Source organism: Triticum urartu, chromosome 3 (genome assembly GCF_003073215.2).
Source record: "Triticum urartu cultivar G1812 chromosome 3, Tu2.1, whole genome shotgun sequence".
Taxonomy (NCBI): Eukaryota; Viridiplantae; Streptophyta; class Magnoliopsida; order Poales; family Poaceae; genus Triticum; species Triticum urartu.
Window position 1 is genome coordinate 575,479,973 of NC_053024.1, and position 12,477 is coordinate 575,492,449.

A 12,477-nucleotide genomic window follows, 5' to 3' on the forward strand; every position below is an offset into this window, starting at 1 on the left:
GCCATAGGAAAAGCAGGATCTTTTCTAAATGTTTAGGTACGTTCCACAGTTGTCAATTTATACAAATATAATGGGAACCAAACATATATAGCCTTATTTATGCCTTGTGAAAAGATGTGTTCCTTCAATATCTTAGTTGTAGATCCGATTTGTTTAACGAAATGACTGCCATGGATATACATAAAACTTTTCATGGGGATGCTGCTGTTGTTTTACTTTTGGCACTTTCTGTGAAAAAATAAACATTCTGCTGATCAATGTTTTTTTTTTGAGGGAAATCAATGTTTCCTCTAGGCTTCAGGATATGATGCCTGGAGGTGTTAGGGTGTGCTTGGTTCAAGCCCAAGTTTACGTCATCAAAACTTGGCTTGCCCAAGATACGATTCACTATACCAGAACTTTGTTGTTTGATTTAGCTGAAACTTGGCTTAAATATTTTTCATATATAATTATATCAGAGTTGAAGACTATTTGGTATTTCCAAGATATGATCACTATACTAGTAATTTTCTTGTTTGATTCAGGTGAATTTCTGCCTTTATTGGAACTCTGAAGATAGTAACCACCTTTGGTGCTCCATTCTGAAGAATGTGATGTCTGTGAAGCTACCAAGGAAGGGGAGATTGCTGGAGGCCTGGAGTGTATGCAAAGCAAAACACACTCCATGAGCTGAGCTGACAAAGAAAGATCTCTTGCAGTTATTTGATGAAGTGATGACTGGTTTCTGCTTGGCCTAAGGTGGGGATCAAGTGTGCTTTGGGGTCACTCCTGACTTGGCAACATCGGGGATGATCATCGGCATGTTTGGAATCTTCTTGACAGATCCACGGTTCTGCAGATGACAAGAAGAGCTGCTATTACGGCGTTTTTTGAGGTTACGCCAAGGTATAGCAATACTACTAGAAGAAGGATCTTGTCTGGCACCTTTTCGGATCAAGGCGGCCGCGCGGAGGCGACTGAGAAAGTTCTTCAACGGATGCAGCAGGTTCAGTGTCCACGTCTCCAGGCATTTTGCCCCCCCCCCCCCCCCGCGTTATCTTCATGCTGCTGATTGACTGATTTTATGAGATACGCAGAAGCGCCATGATCCCATCGGCTTAGCTGAGCTTGCAGCACGCAGCATCTCCTGTGCTGCATGTGTCCTGTCTGCCCACTGGCCACTTCGATGGATGCTCCCTGATAAATACTCCCTCTGTAAAGAAATACTACCTCCGTCCCATAATGTAAGAACGTTTTTATACTATATTAGTGTAAAAAACGTTCTTATATTATGCGACGGAGGGAGTATAAGATCTAAATACTCCCTCCGTTCCATAATGTAGCGCATATAGATTTTCTACAAAGTCAAACTCCCCCCCGCAAAAAAAAAACTTTATAAACTTTGACCAAGTTTATATAGAAAACTATTTATATCTACAATACCAAATGTATATAATATGAAAGTATGTCTTGTGATGTATCTAAGCACACGTATTTGGTATTCTAGATGTATATGATTTTCTTTACAAACTTGGTCAAAGTTTATAAAGTTTGACTTCTAGAAAAATCTATATGCACTACATTGTGGAACGGAGTGAGTATATTTCTTTACAGAGGGAGTACTCTATTATTTTCACTAGTGAACTTGGTCTAAAGCACATGCAGGACTTTGTTCCAGCCAGAGTCTGAGAGAATCAATCCACAGAATCATCGGCTCTCTTACGGCACACCGTGAAAATGACCCGGATGAATTTGCCATTGGTGCCTGAGCTATGCAAGTCAACAGCCCGTGGAGTGAAGGAGATTATCCGGATACATTGGGGCCGCACCAGCCAATCCGGAGCTTTTCTGTTAGACAAGATACGCTCCTCTGTCAAAGAGGGAGAAGGCGTGAAACAAACCAACAAACTAGCACCACTACTACTCTGCTGCGATTTGCGACAAGCGAATCGCGGCTAGCAGGAGTTGGAAAGTGGCGGCCCGAGCCATGGCGACGCCCTGCCGCATCCGCCGCCTGCTCGTCCTGCTCGCCGCCGTCGCCGTCGCGGCGTCTCACCCGGCACACGAGGTGGGCGCCCCGCGTCGTCTCATGTTTGTTTCTAGTTTGATTGCCTTTGGTTGGTTTTCTTCTTACGCGGTTGGATTTTGGGTGCGCGCGTGAAGTTCTGCGCGGCCGCGGGAGGAGGAGGAGGAGGCGCCGGCGGCTGCGGAGGAGGAGGGGACGGCACGAGGATCCTGATCAAGGGCGGGACGATGGTGAACGCGCACCGGGCGGAGGAGGCCGACGTCTACATCGAGGACGGCGTCGTCGTCGCCGTCCGGCCGAACATCCCGGTGAGTTCTCGCTCTGCGTCTGGGAGATTCGTTCTTTCAGAATCTTGGGATCCACTCTGAGACCAAGGAGCCACTCTGCTGCGCACACCTGTACGAGTACGATACCAGTTTGGGTGCTTTGGGACTGCTGCCGCTGCTTATTTAGGGCGAACTGACACTGCTAGCTTCGCCACAAAAATCTCACGGTAAAATTGAAAAGTACCGACGGGAATCTGCAGGGACAGTAACGGTAGATTTAGACTGTTGACCTTATTTTTCTTTCTTTTTTGCTAGATTTCCTTTGGCTGGAAGTGAAATGTTCTGAGGAAATCATGTCCTCCCTTTGCTGTCCAACCTTACCAATTAATTCTCTTATGTTCTCATATCATATCACTTGTAGGTTGGTGACGATAATGTCAAAGTGATCGATGCAACCGGAAAATATGTCATGCCAGGTGATTTCTTGCAATAGTTCTGAATACTGATAATTCAGTCGTTGCTGGTTTATCATCGGTTCATCAGGCTTCTGGTGAATATCACAGGTGGAATTGACCCGCACACCCACCTGGAGATGGAGTTCATGGGAACTGTAACCATAGATGACTTCTATAGTGGTCATGCAGCAGCCCTGGCTGGTGGGACGACAATGCACATTGACTTTGTCATTCCAGTGAATGGAAACTTGACTGCAGGCTTGGAATCCTACAAACACAAAGCAGAAAAATCTGCTATGGATTATGGATTTCACATGGCCATTACCAAGTGGAATGATGAGGTTTCAAGGGAAATGGAAGTGATGGTCAAGGAACATGGTGGGTGCATACTCTCTTCTGCATTCTTGGATTATTCTGTTACATATTGTTACATGACGAAGATCCTCTGTGCCAAATTTTCAGGGATCAATTCTTTCAAGTTCTTCATGGCATATAAAGGTTCATTGATGGTGACGGACGACCTCCTCCTTCAAGGCTTACAGAAATGCAAGTCTCTTGGTGCACTGGCTATGGTTCATGCAGAGAACGGGGATGCTGTTGCTGAGGGACAGCAGCGGATGATTGATCTTGGGATAACTGGTCCAGAAGGGCATGCTCTCTCAAGACCTCCAGTTGTAATTCCTTTGTCTTGACGGGTTCATGTTTTTTTTTTGACAAAATTCAAGTCCCTTGATGAGATAGCTTTAACATGAAATTTGTGCTTTCCTCTCACAGGAAGGTAGTGATGAGTCAATTAAGTTTCTCTTCTTTTCTGCAGTTGGAAGGCGAAGCAACTTCACGGGCAATTCGATTAGCAAAATTCGTCAATACACCGTTGTATGTTGTTCACGTGATGAGCACTGATGCAATGGAGGAGATTGCCAAGGCTAAAAGAGAAGGTATGGTGCCTGGTCATTTAGTTCAAATTTCAAACTAGTTCCTCATGCATGCAAACAGCCAGAGTTTTTTTATGAACATTTAATTTCATAAACATTGGCTGGTTTCGGTTTTATACCAACACACACAAAATTCAGGACTGGGTGCTCCCAAAATAACTGATTGCTTTTTTGAGGAACCAAAATAATTTGTTGGGGCTTCAGAACTGGGTAGTCCCATGGGATTCATCATACCCCCAAACCTAAGTTGATTTAAATTTTCAGTGTGTGTCAAATTTTAAGTTGATGCAAACTCGAACTTTGCAGGCCAGAGAGTCATTGGTGAACCTGTGGTATCTGGGCTAGTCCTTGATGATTCTTGGCTTTGGGATCCTGACTTCGCAACTGCTTCAAAGTAAACACAACACATACAATCAGTATATGTTTATGTAGTGGTTCCTCTTATTTCATATCATGCTTCTAGGTATGTGATGAGTCCTCCAATCCGGGAGGCAGGGCATAATAAAGCGCTTCAAGCTGCTCTTTCATCAGGGATATTACAGGTGACACGCTTGAATCTAGAATCCCACCTTAATTTCCTAAAGCTTAAAGTTGCAGAGTCCTTAAAGTAAAGCGCTTCAAGCTGGTGTTTAGCTTATACAGTTGAAGATTATTTGTGGGGCTATAAATAATAATGGAATATTATTTGCTAAAATATTGTTTGTACATTGTCTAGTATGGAGACAGAAACATCCCTTGAATAAGCACATAACTGTTCTTTGTTCCTGTGCAGCTTGTGGGAACTGATCATTGCACCTTCAATTCCACTCAGAAAGCTTTCGGTTCTGATGATTTCAGGAAGATTCCCAATGGCGTAAATGGTAAGCCATAGGGCTTGAACAAAGGAAACTGTGTTGTGTCATTGCAAATGGAAGCTGGCTAAGGCATCTCTCTTTTCATTACTTGATCCCAGGTATTGAAGAAAGGATGCATATAATTTGGGATAGCATGGTGGTAAGTTTTGATTTCAAATGTTGTTTTTCGTGATGGGTACTAAGTTGGTTCCATTGCCGGTATTTCTGTTTTCTGACTTCATTCAGTATATGTACAGGAGACCGGCAAGATCACAGTCACCGATTATGTGAGAGTGACAAGCACAGAATGGTAGTGCAGAAATTCTATAGCTACATCAAAACAAAATCAGAAAAACAAAACAAGAAGCAAACAGTTTTAAAGTATAATGATGCACACTACTCTCTAATCTTTTCAGTGCCAAGATCTTCAACATATACCCGCGAAAAGGAGCAATCCTCGAGGGATCTGATGCAGACATCATTGTCCTGAACCCCAAGAGGAGCTTCGCAATGGGCACGCGCACACACCATACGAGGTCCGACACGAACGTGTACGAGGGCAGAAAAGGAAAGGTTGGCTCTTCGCAGCTCACAACTGTTAATATGCCATAACAATCCAGATCCAGCCTGTGATCGTTTCTGTCTGATTGGTGTAGGGAATGGTAGAGGTGACCATCTCAAGAGGGCGAGTGGTGTGGGAGGATGGCAATCTGAACGCCGTGCCCGGTGCAGGAAGATACGTCAGGACACCGCCTTTCGGATACCTCTTCGACGGCCTTGACAAGTCGGACGCCGTCTACAGGGCTTCCCTCCGAGCACCTGTACAGCGTGGTGAGGCTGCTGCTGCTGCTGCTTAACTGCGTGTTCCACGGCTGGTCTCATTGCCCCACTGACGGTACCACTATCCCATCTGGTTCAAGGACAAATTGCACCTAAAGGTGAACGCCGTCTGCTCCATGTGTAGCTTCCTTGTACATACAAATCTGCCTCGTTTATATCCAGATTCGGACATAGGTGAAATTGTAAAGTTAATTATGCATACAAGGCACTTCATTTATTTTCTTGCGAATATAAAAATCACATTTCTGATTGGGGAAATTGCAAATTTGCTCGAGCTTTGCCAAATCATGATGTCAAATAAGCTTTGGGAGTTTCGCCATATCACGCTGATACCTTGAATGGTCAAATTTTCTACCATAATAAGCATGATGCATGCCCACTAAAAGGGGAATGAGGAGGATCACACTTCTTTTTAAACAGTTCATCACACATTAGTGTATGAAGCATGATCCATGAAGCCCAGGCTACCGTGGCCTGAAGGGCTTCCTGATGGTGTAAGGGTACTCCTGGACGGCATTCATGCTGGTCCACTGTGAGTGGAATATACTGTTCCATTTCAAAAAAAAACATGATCCATTAAGTAACTTGGCATTTCTTCGAAAGAACAGAACCGATGTCGAGATGTTTATGAATCTGAACATGTAACCTCATCAGGCTGTATGGTTTATTTAGGCGATTGTACACCACAAGTCCACAAGCACATCACATCATCAGATCTCAAGCTATTCTGCAAGTATGTACATCCCCAATGTTTTCAAAAATGGTACGAACTTGTTCGATAGTTGATAATCTGATGTCATCTACAGGCAGCAATATCCACTGAACATTTGCTGTAAACATTCATCACATGATTCTGATCCAAATTTCTCGCCAATACAAGAACATTGTGAAGAATCTAGGGAGTAGGGAATACCTGAATTCCTATGGGGCTGGCTAATGCAACACTCGAGATGCAGTACCTAATATTATTATGCTATTTATGAATCGATTCAATTTATTCCCGTGGACGGGCAAGCCAAAGTGAACTCAAAGCGCGTAGCCGAGAGAAGTAGTCGCTTATTGCAAGCAGAGCTCGTGCAGACTGGCGAGTGGTTAATATGCGTTGCATCTGCTGAAGGGTTTGCAGCCGCAGATTATCAGCCTGCAGATAAGACATTGTTGAACAGTTCATCACCAGTTGAATACAAATTTAATATTTCTTTTTCTATGTTTTCTTGCTTTCCCCCCTTATTCCATGATGCATCAGTTCAAGTGAAAATGTGCAGCTGAAAGCTCAGTAACATTTGGAAGCTCCTAAATTTATTCTCCAGAATTAAAAAAATGCAAAAAAAATGGAGCGTGCTATGAAGGAATCGCATGTTTTAGTAATGAAGTGGAAAAAGGGCAATTCGAGCTAAGAACTCGATCTGAGTAGTGAGAACACGCAACCCCCACACCACCCTAGGCTCAGATTCTATTCTCCAAAATAAGGACCAGGGCATATCACAATATTCTAACTCCCCAAATAGTCTGCCCAAAACACCTCAGGCAATATGGCAACAACTTAAGCAGAGGAAAGAGCGACTGCACGGTTTGTGTAGGTTACCTGTCGGAGGAAGTTTTCTAGGGTGCCAAGTTTCCCCATGGCCATTGCCATCTGCCCCATGTAGCTTGCAACATTACCGGAAGATCCTGCAGGGCCCAGGGATCCAGATGACAGGGTTTCTGCAAGCGACTGTTGTAGTGCCTCCATACCTTGAGAAAGAGCATCCTCAGCTTGTTGAGAAGACTGTTGGAGGTTGCATATGCCAGTAAGCTGCTGCTCAGTAAGAGGTTCTAGTTGACCTGCCAGTAACTGCAACAGAAATATTGGTATTAAAGTATAGACGGACATGGTAACTACATATTGAACACAAGTTAATCATCTTGACATGCTCATAAGGGCTGCGGAAAGAAAACTACTCACTAAGTTGGGCCCTGGATCAGGAATTTAATTGTGTCTGTAACATAAATCATATCACACTGGTACCTTAAGGAGCTCGGATGATCTGAAGCCACCTAACCACATGAAGCACCTCTCAGCAGGGGTCTTCCACATTCCCGACAGCACATGGAAAACATCTGCTTTGGCTGCTACACCCTTGAGCCTGAAAAATTCATCATACTGTGCCATGATGCTATCAACAATTTTCCGAAGATCATCATCACCAGCATGTGCATTGGCTGCAGCCCTCAACTCATTTATATGCTTGTTATGTTCCTCCAACCATCGTGCATACTCCATGTCAAATGCCACAGCTCCTACAAATTATAGAACATTAACATAAAAGGCACTGACAGAATAATGGCACAAAAATCGAGCTTCACCAAAGGCCAAGGATAATGTATGTAACCTAGTAATCTTTACAAGATACAATACTTGTTACTGTTACTGTGTAAGATATAACAACTAACAAGTACTAGGCATCAGCGGAAGTATCTATATGTTGAAAGCCCGAATACGGGTGCAGAAAAAGAATGGTACTACTCGCCAACAAATCAGTTGATAATTGCATCTTGTGGTTGTATCTAGCTTATTTTATCTACCACATTCTAAGGAGCACTCAGGTAAAGGGCAAACAAAAGCCCCATAACAAAATACAGTACACAGTATAGTACTGCTGATACCAATCTAATAATTAGAGAATATTACCATTTCCACCCGCTGACTGAGACTGATCCCCTGAAGATGAAATAAATATGCCCTGGAGAAGTATACATCAGTCAAACAAAAGGGATGGATGTTTAACGGCTTAACACAAGAAATTTCCGATGAATCTTGTATGGAAATGTAGAGCATATACCTGTTGACGAGCACGCTGAAGCTCTTGCTCTAGTTGAGTAAGTTTCAATCTACTACTCTCCAGGTTTTGGATATATGCCTGACAAAGCCAAATGGTGAAATAGGCAGGGTTAAGATGATAACAATAAAGTTTGCCAACCAAATCTACCACTGAAGCAAAATCATGTATTAGGCTCACAAAGATTGCCTAGCACAAATCCATGCTACAGTAGTACTAAAGCTTCAGGATGAAATGATACCTCATACACTTTTTAAACGATCTACCATGCTACCACAGTATGTGAGCACATTACAAATGGAATCTGATATGAGTGAACATTTTAAGAATATACAGGCTCACCTTCTTTCTTAAACGGCTTTTCCTAGCAGCTTCACGGTTTTGGGCAAGACGGCGAAGTGACTGTTGGCAACGAAACTTATCTTTAAACAATGGATATCATGTGATCAAAGCATCAGATATGTAGTGGCAACTGTACCTTATGATCTAATTTGTCCCTCGATTTGTCACTAGAATCAGAAGCCGTGGGGGCAGCAAGCTGTCCTTGTTCAAACTGTTAAGCAGATAATCATTAAACCAATATGCTTCGGTATAAGCTGATCACTCATACTAAAACAATAAGCATAAAGAGAACTGAGGGAAAAAAAACTACCGCAACAGTATTTTTCAGCAATTGTGTTAATAAGAATTAAATTCAATGAGTTATAGGCAACTAGGCTGTTATGTGGGAAGATAATGGTGCTACTACTTGAAATAGCATTAAGATATGACACCATCCTGGATACAACATAGGACCATTTTCCTCTGTCGAACACATATTATTAAGAAGCATGGCGAAATGACGCAAATGTCCAAACAGACTCAAACAAAAGGATAGGAAACTGAAAACAGGAACAAGGTATCTAACTAGCACTACCAAAGGACCTTAACACTAACAAATCATTCAAGATCTCAAGCCATGTGTACACGTGCATAATACTGATATTTCAAAGATCTTTTAGGGAATTCAAACAGCTCTTTAATTGCAAGGAAAGAAACATTTTGGAAACAAAATTTTGATCTCCAAAACCTGAGAGTATGAAAAGTTCAATATCGAGTGCGCAATCACAATGAGACAGTCTGACAAAAAATTGAGCTGAGAATAGTAGGTACCATTTGATTGCGCTCATCAATGTCTATATCCGGATCCGTTGATGTATCAGTCCTAGGACTTGTATCAGCCATACTTGACTCTCCCCAGTTATCATTGTTATGAGTTCTTAAAGCTACTAGATTTGGTTGCGCTCCCTTTTGCTGTAGTAGTGCCTGAGGATCAACTGCTGTTACTGCTGCTGCTGCCGCCGCCGTAGTAGCTAGATCAGTCGGAGAAATGGACTGCAATTTGGGGTGCAAAAACTGCATCAATTCCTCATGTAGATGGAATAACACTTAATAATTGGGGCTCTGACTTGTCACTGGTACCTTTCCGTAATTTCCAAACTGAAGGGGTTCACTGGTATATGCATGTGTATTTGGCTTCAGATTGAATAAATTATCTGAACATCAGCAAACAAAGGAGAAACCAGTAAGCTTTAGTAATCATGAACCTCGACGGTGCTACTCACTGAAATCTATATGGAGTTGTAATTTTTTTTACAAGCAGAAAAGTGTACAGGATCCGTAGTTAAAATCACTGGAGGCAAGTTTCTAGCGCAATTGATTGAGAAAAGAGTGACATACTTGTACTGAAATTAGCAAGATCTTCTATTCTGAATCCAGCAGAGTGCGCGAGTGCCCCGAAATCAGCAACTCGAGAAGGCTGCATGATGTTCACATCTGTTGGGCTGCAAGCAATTTTCACCACAGTTAAACAAAGCTCAGAAAATCCTTCCCTAAAAAAAAAAGCTCAGAAAATAGTTTGAGCCTGCAACAAAGCTCCTCCTTTTCTTATTCTAGTCTTGCATATCACATTCTACATCCTATGCCCATCCCATACTGTCCATTCAGTAATTGCTATGATGCATTCTATATGTTTCTTTTTTCCTTTGGAAGAATCACCCTGCCATTCATTCAATTGCATCGGTCGCAGACTTATGTATCTGCACCAACCATCAAGAGGGACAGCTCGGACGTGTGATAAATATATTTGGCTCTGGTCCACAAACGCATAGCACAGTTTCTTCAAAAAAACAAAAATCTGAAGATCATGACAGACCCCCACCCCACCCCACCCCCTACACGCACAATGTATTACACTCCTACTAACACGTAAGTAGTAGTACTTTGTTCAAATTATTACTCCATGAGTTTAACCCCAAACGTGCATGCCCAACCAGCATGTGTTCTGCCTTTTTCTGAAGATCTGGACCTACCAGAGCACCACTGATTCCCAGAGATCAGTGATGAGCCCCCTGGAGAGTTAATGATGCACGCCCAAACGAATCAATGATACCTCCCCAGGCAGCAGCAGCAGCAGCGAGAGAGCGAGGCCTCGCGGCAATCATTGCTCCTTCTTCTCCCTCCCGAGGCACACGAACAGCAGCAACCAAATCCCTGTTACTACTACTACTAGTGCTAGCAAAGCTGCTCCGCCCCTCTAATCATCACGGCACTCGAGCTAAAGGTCGCCGCACTTGACACTCCACATCGACAAGAGCTAATCAGAGGGGGAAAGCGGCCCGCTTTTCCTTCCCGTCCTGGAAAGGAGGAGCAATCAGCGGCGCCCCGGCGCCATGATCAATTAAGTAATCGGCAATCAGGGCTCGTAATCGCACGGTGGAGCGCAGGAAAGCGAGTGAGACAACACGGAGACGGAGCATGCAGAAATGAGCGAGCGAGCAAATGGGACAAGGAAGAACTGGAGATGGGGTTGGTCGCGGGTGGCGGCGCGGGGACTTACATGGTGTGCTGAGGAGCCCCGAAGCCCGGCATCGGCCCGCGCGGGTCGCCCGCCGCCGCCGCCGGCCCTCCTCCTCCTCCTCGCCTACTCTCCATCCGCCACCATCAACCGCCGTGCACCCCCGGTGCTGCTGCCTGGCGCATCACCCCGCCTCACCAACCTGCGGAAGAGGAAGAAGCAAGGGGTTCTTTCTCCGACGCCGCCGCTGTCACCAACAGAAGCGAATCAAGAACGGGCAGAGGAAGAAGAACAAGCTTGCTAGGATCTCTGAATGTCCTGACACTCTGATCAGTTTGCTGAGCAAGTAGTGGTAGTAACCTGACGGGACGGGGCTGCGAGGTGGTGGCGGTGGCCTCGTGTGGGTGAAGCCGTGAAGGGGGAGGAGGGAATGAGAGGAGGAACGGTGGAAGCTGGGAGAGTCCTCCACCGGCGACAGTGGCACAAGGGAGGGAGGGAGGGGGGAGAGCTTAGCTTAGCGATGCAGCGCCTCGAATTCCGGCCATTATTTTTATGATGGCTCCTTGGTTTTGCGAGTCCCGCTGGAGGAGGAGTGACGTTTGGACCATAGCAATCTCTAGGCGGGAGTCATCCTCTGCCTCTGCACCACAGTGGGCTACTGTGAGGCAGTCAAGCCTCATCACTCACTATGCCTGCCTGCCTGCTTAAGAATTTCCAAATGTATGTAAAATTTGCATGGCCGCTTCAGGACAACTATTTGAGATACTGTTGAATCATTTGAGGATGATGAGAGGTGAAAAAGAAGGTGGTTTTACCCCGCAAAAAAAGGCGTTTTTTACCTTTTTTTTTTAAATACTCCCTCTGTCAGTCCGTTCTGGACCGGGTCCTAGTTTCCCCAGAATGGGACCTCCGTTGTTCCCTCGCCTCCCTCCGAGCTATCACTAGAATTGGCTCAGACCACGTCCCCCTTCTTCTTTCCTCTGCCGACGAGCGCCCCCCGATACCCCCACGATTCCGGTTTGAGACTTTCTGGCTGTCCCAGACCGGCTTCGTGGAGGCGGTTCGTGCTCGTTGGGTTGAGGCCCGCGGTCACCCTCACCCTCGTCCCCCCTCGGCCATTGATTCCTGGCATTTTTGTGCCAAGCGGGGCCGACAATTTATGAAGGGTTGGGGTGCCAACCTGGGGCATGACCTTTGCGAGCGCAAGAAGACCCTGTTGTCCGCCATCCAGGCCCTCGACCTGCGCGCTGATGCGGTGGGCCTCTCGCCTGAGGATTGGCTCTCTAGGTACGACTTGGAGGACCAGCTCTCGGTCATTTACACCGACGAGGAGGCCTACTGGCGCTTGCGCGGCGCCCAGAAATGGGTTCTGAAAGGTGACGCGAACACGGCCTACTTCCAGGCAATTGCGAATGGTCGGCGTAGACGCAATACCATTCCCCTTCTTTGGGATGGGGATTCTCTGCTTCAGCCCCCCGAGACATCAGG

The 12,477-nt window shown here is 45.1% G+C and overlaps 2 protein-coding genes across 3 annotated transcripts; one reads left to right on the forward strand and one right to left on the reverse strand.

Annotated features, from left to right (window-relative positions):
* The first annotated feature begins 1,757 nt into the window (after window positions 1-1,757).
* Window positions 1,758-5,592, forward strand: LOC125545106 (dihydropyrimidinase). Its single transcript, XM_048708973.1, has 13 exons — window positions 1,758-2,047; window positions 2,143-2,313; window positions 2,693-2,747; window positions 2,835-3,104; window positions 3,189-3,400; window positions 3,544-3,664; window positions 3,968-4,055; window positions 4,125-4,203; window positions 4,434-4,521; window positions 4,614-4,654; window positions 4,752-4,804; window positions 4,911-5,067; window positions 5,151-5,592. Exons 1-13 carry the CDS (start codon window positions 1,967-1,969, stop codon window positions 5,349-5,351), a joined length of 1,617 nt encoding a protein of 538 aa, XP_048564930.1. The 5' UTR covers window positions 1,758-1,966; the 3' UTR covers window positions 5,352-5,592.
* A 465-nt stretch (window positions 5,593-6,057) lies between these two features.
* On the reverse strand, window positions 6,058-11,600 carry LOC125545107 (transcription factor HBP-1b(c1)). Of its 2 annotated transcripts, XM_048708974.1 has the most exons (12): window positions 11,350-11,600; window positions 11,032-11,236; window positions 9,873-9,976; window positions 9,615-9,688; window positions 9,306-9,527; window positions 8,632-8,706; window positions 8,496-8,555; window positions 8,157-8,234; window positions 8,006-8,057; window positions 7,343-7,614; window positions 6,920-7,168; window positions 6,058-6,475 (listed from the first exon to the last, which is right to left on the reverse strand). In XM_048708974.1, the coding sequence occupies exons 2-12, from the start codon at window positions 11,124-11,126 to the stop codon at window positions 6,329-6,331; spliced, it is 1,428 nt and encodes a 475-aa protein (XP_048564931.1). In that variant the 5' UTR covers window positions 11,127-11,236; window positions 11,350-11,600; the 3' UTR covers window positions 6,058-6,328. The 2 variants fall into 2 exon arrangements, with proteins under 2 accessions (XP_048564931.1, XP_048564932.1); XM_048708975.1 differs by lacking the exons at window positions 9,615-9,688; window positions 11,032-11,236; window positions 11,350-11,600 and having other exon boundaries at window positions 9,873-9,977.
* Between the last annotated feature and the right edge of the window lie 877 nt (window positions 11,601-12,477).

What these genes read in the sequence shown, in the direction of transcription:
- LOC125545107 (XM_048708974.1), bottom strand. Translation starts at nt 11,126, where the DNA reads ATGGAGAGTAGGCGAGGAGGAGGAGGAGGGCCGGCGGCGGCGGCGGGC. An exon ending in AAAGCCGTTTAAGAAAGAAG is followed by an intron (nt 8,235 to 8,495) that starts GTGAGCCTGTAT and finishes TGGCTTTGTCAG; the next exon opens with GCATATATCCAAAACCTGGA. An exon ending in TAGAAAACTTCCTCCGACAG is followed by an intron (nt 6,476 to 6,919) that starts GTAACCTACACA and finishes TCTTATCTGCAG; the next exon opens with GCTGATAATCTGCGGCTGCA.
- LOC125545106 (XM_048708973.1), top strand. Translation starts at nt 1,967, where the DNA reads ATGGCGACGCCCTGCCGCATCCGCCGCCTGCTCGTCCTGCTCGCCGCC. An exon ending in GACTTCGCAACTGCTTCAAA is followed by an intron (nt 4,056 to 4,124) that starts GTAAACACAACA and finishes TCATGCTTCTAG; the next exon opens with GTATGTGATGAGTCCTCCAA. An exon ending in TAATTTGGGATAGCATGGTG is followed by an intron (nt 4,655 to 4,751) that starts GTAAGTTTTGAT and finishes GTATATGTACAG; the next exon opens with GAGACCGGCAAGATCACAGT.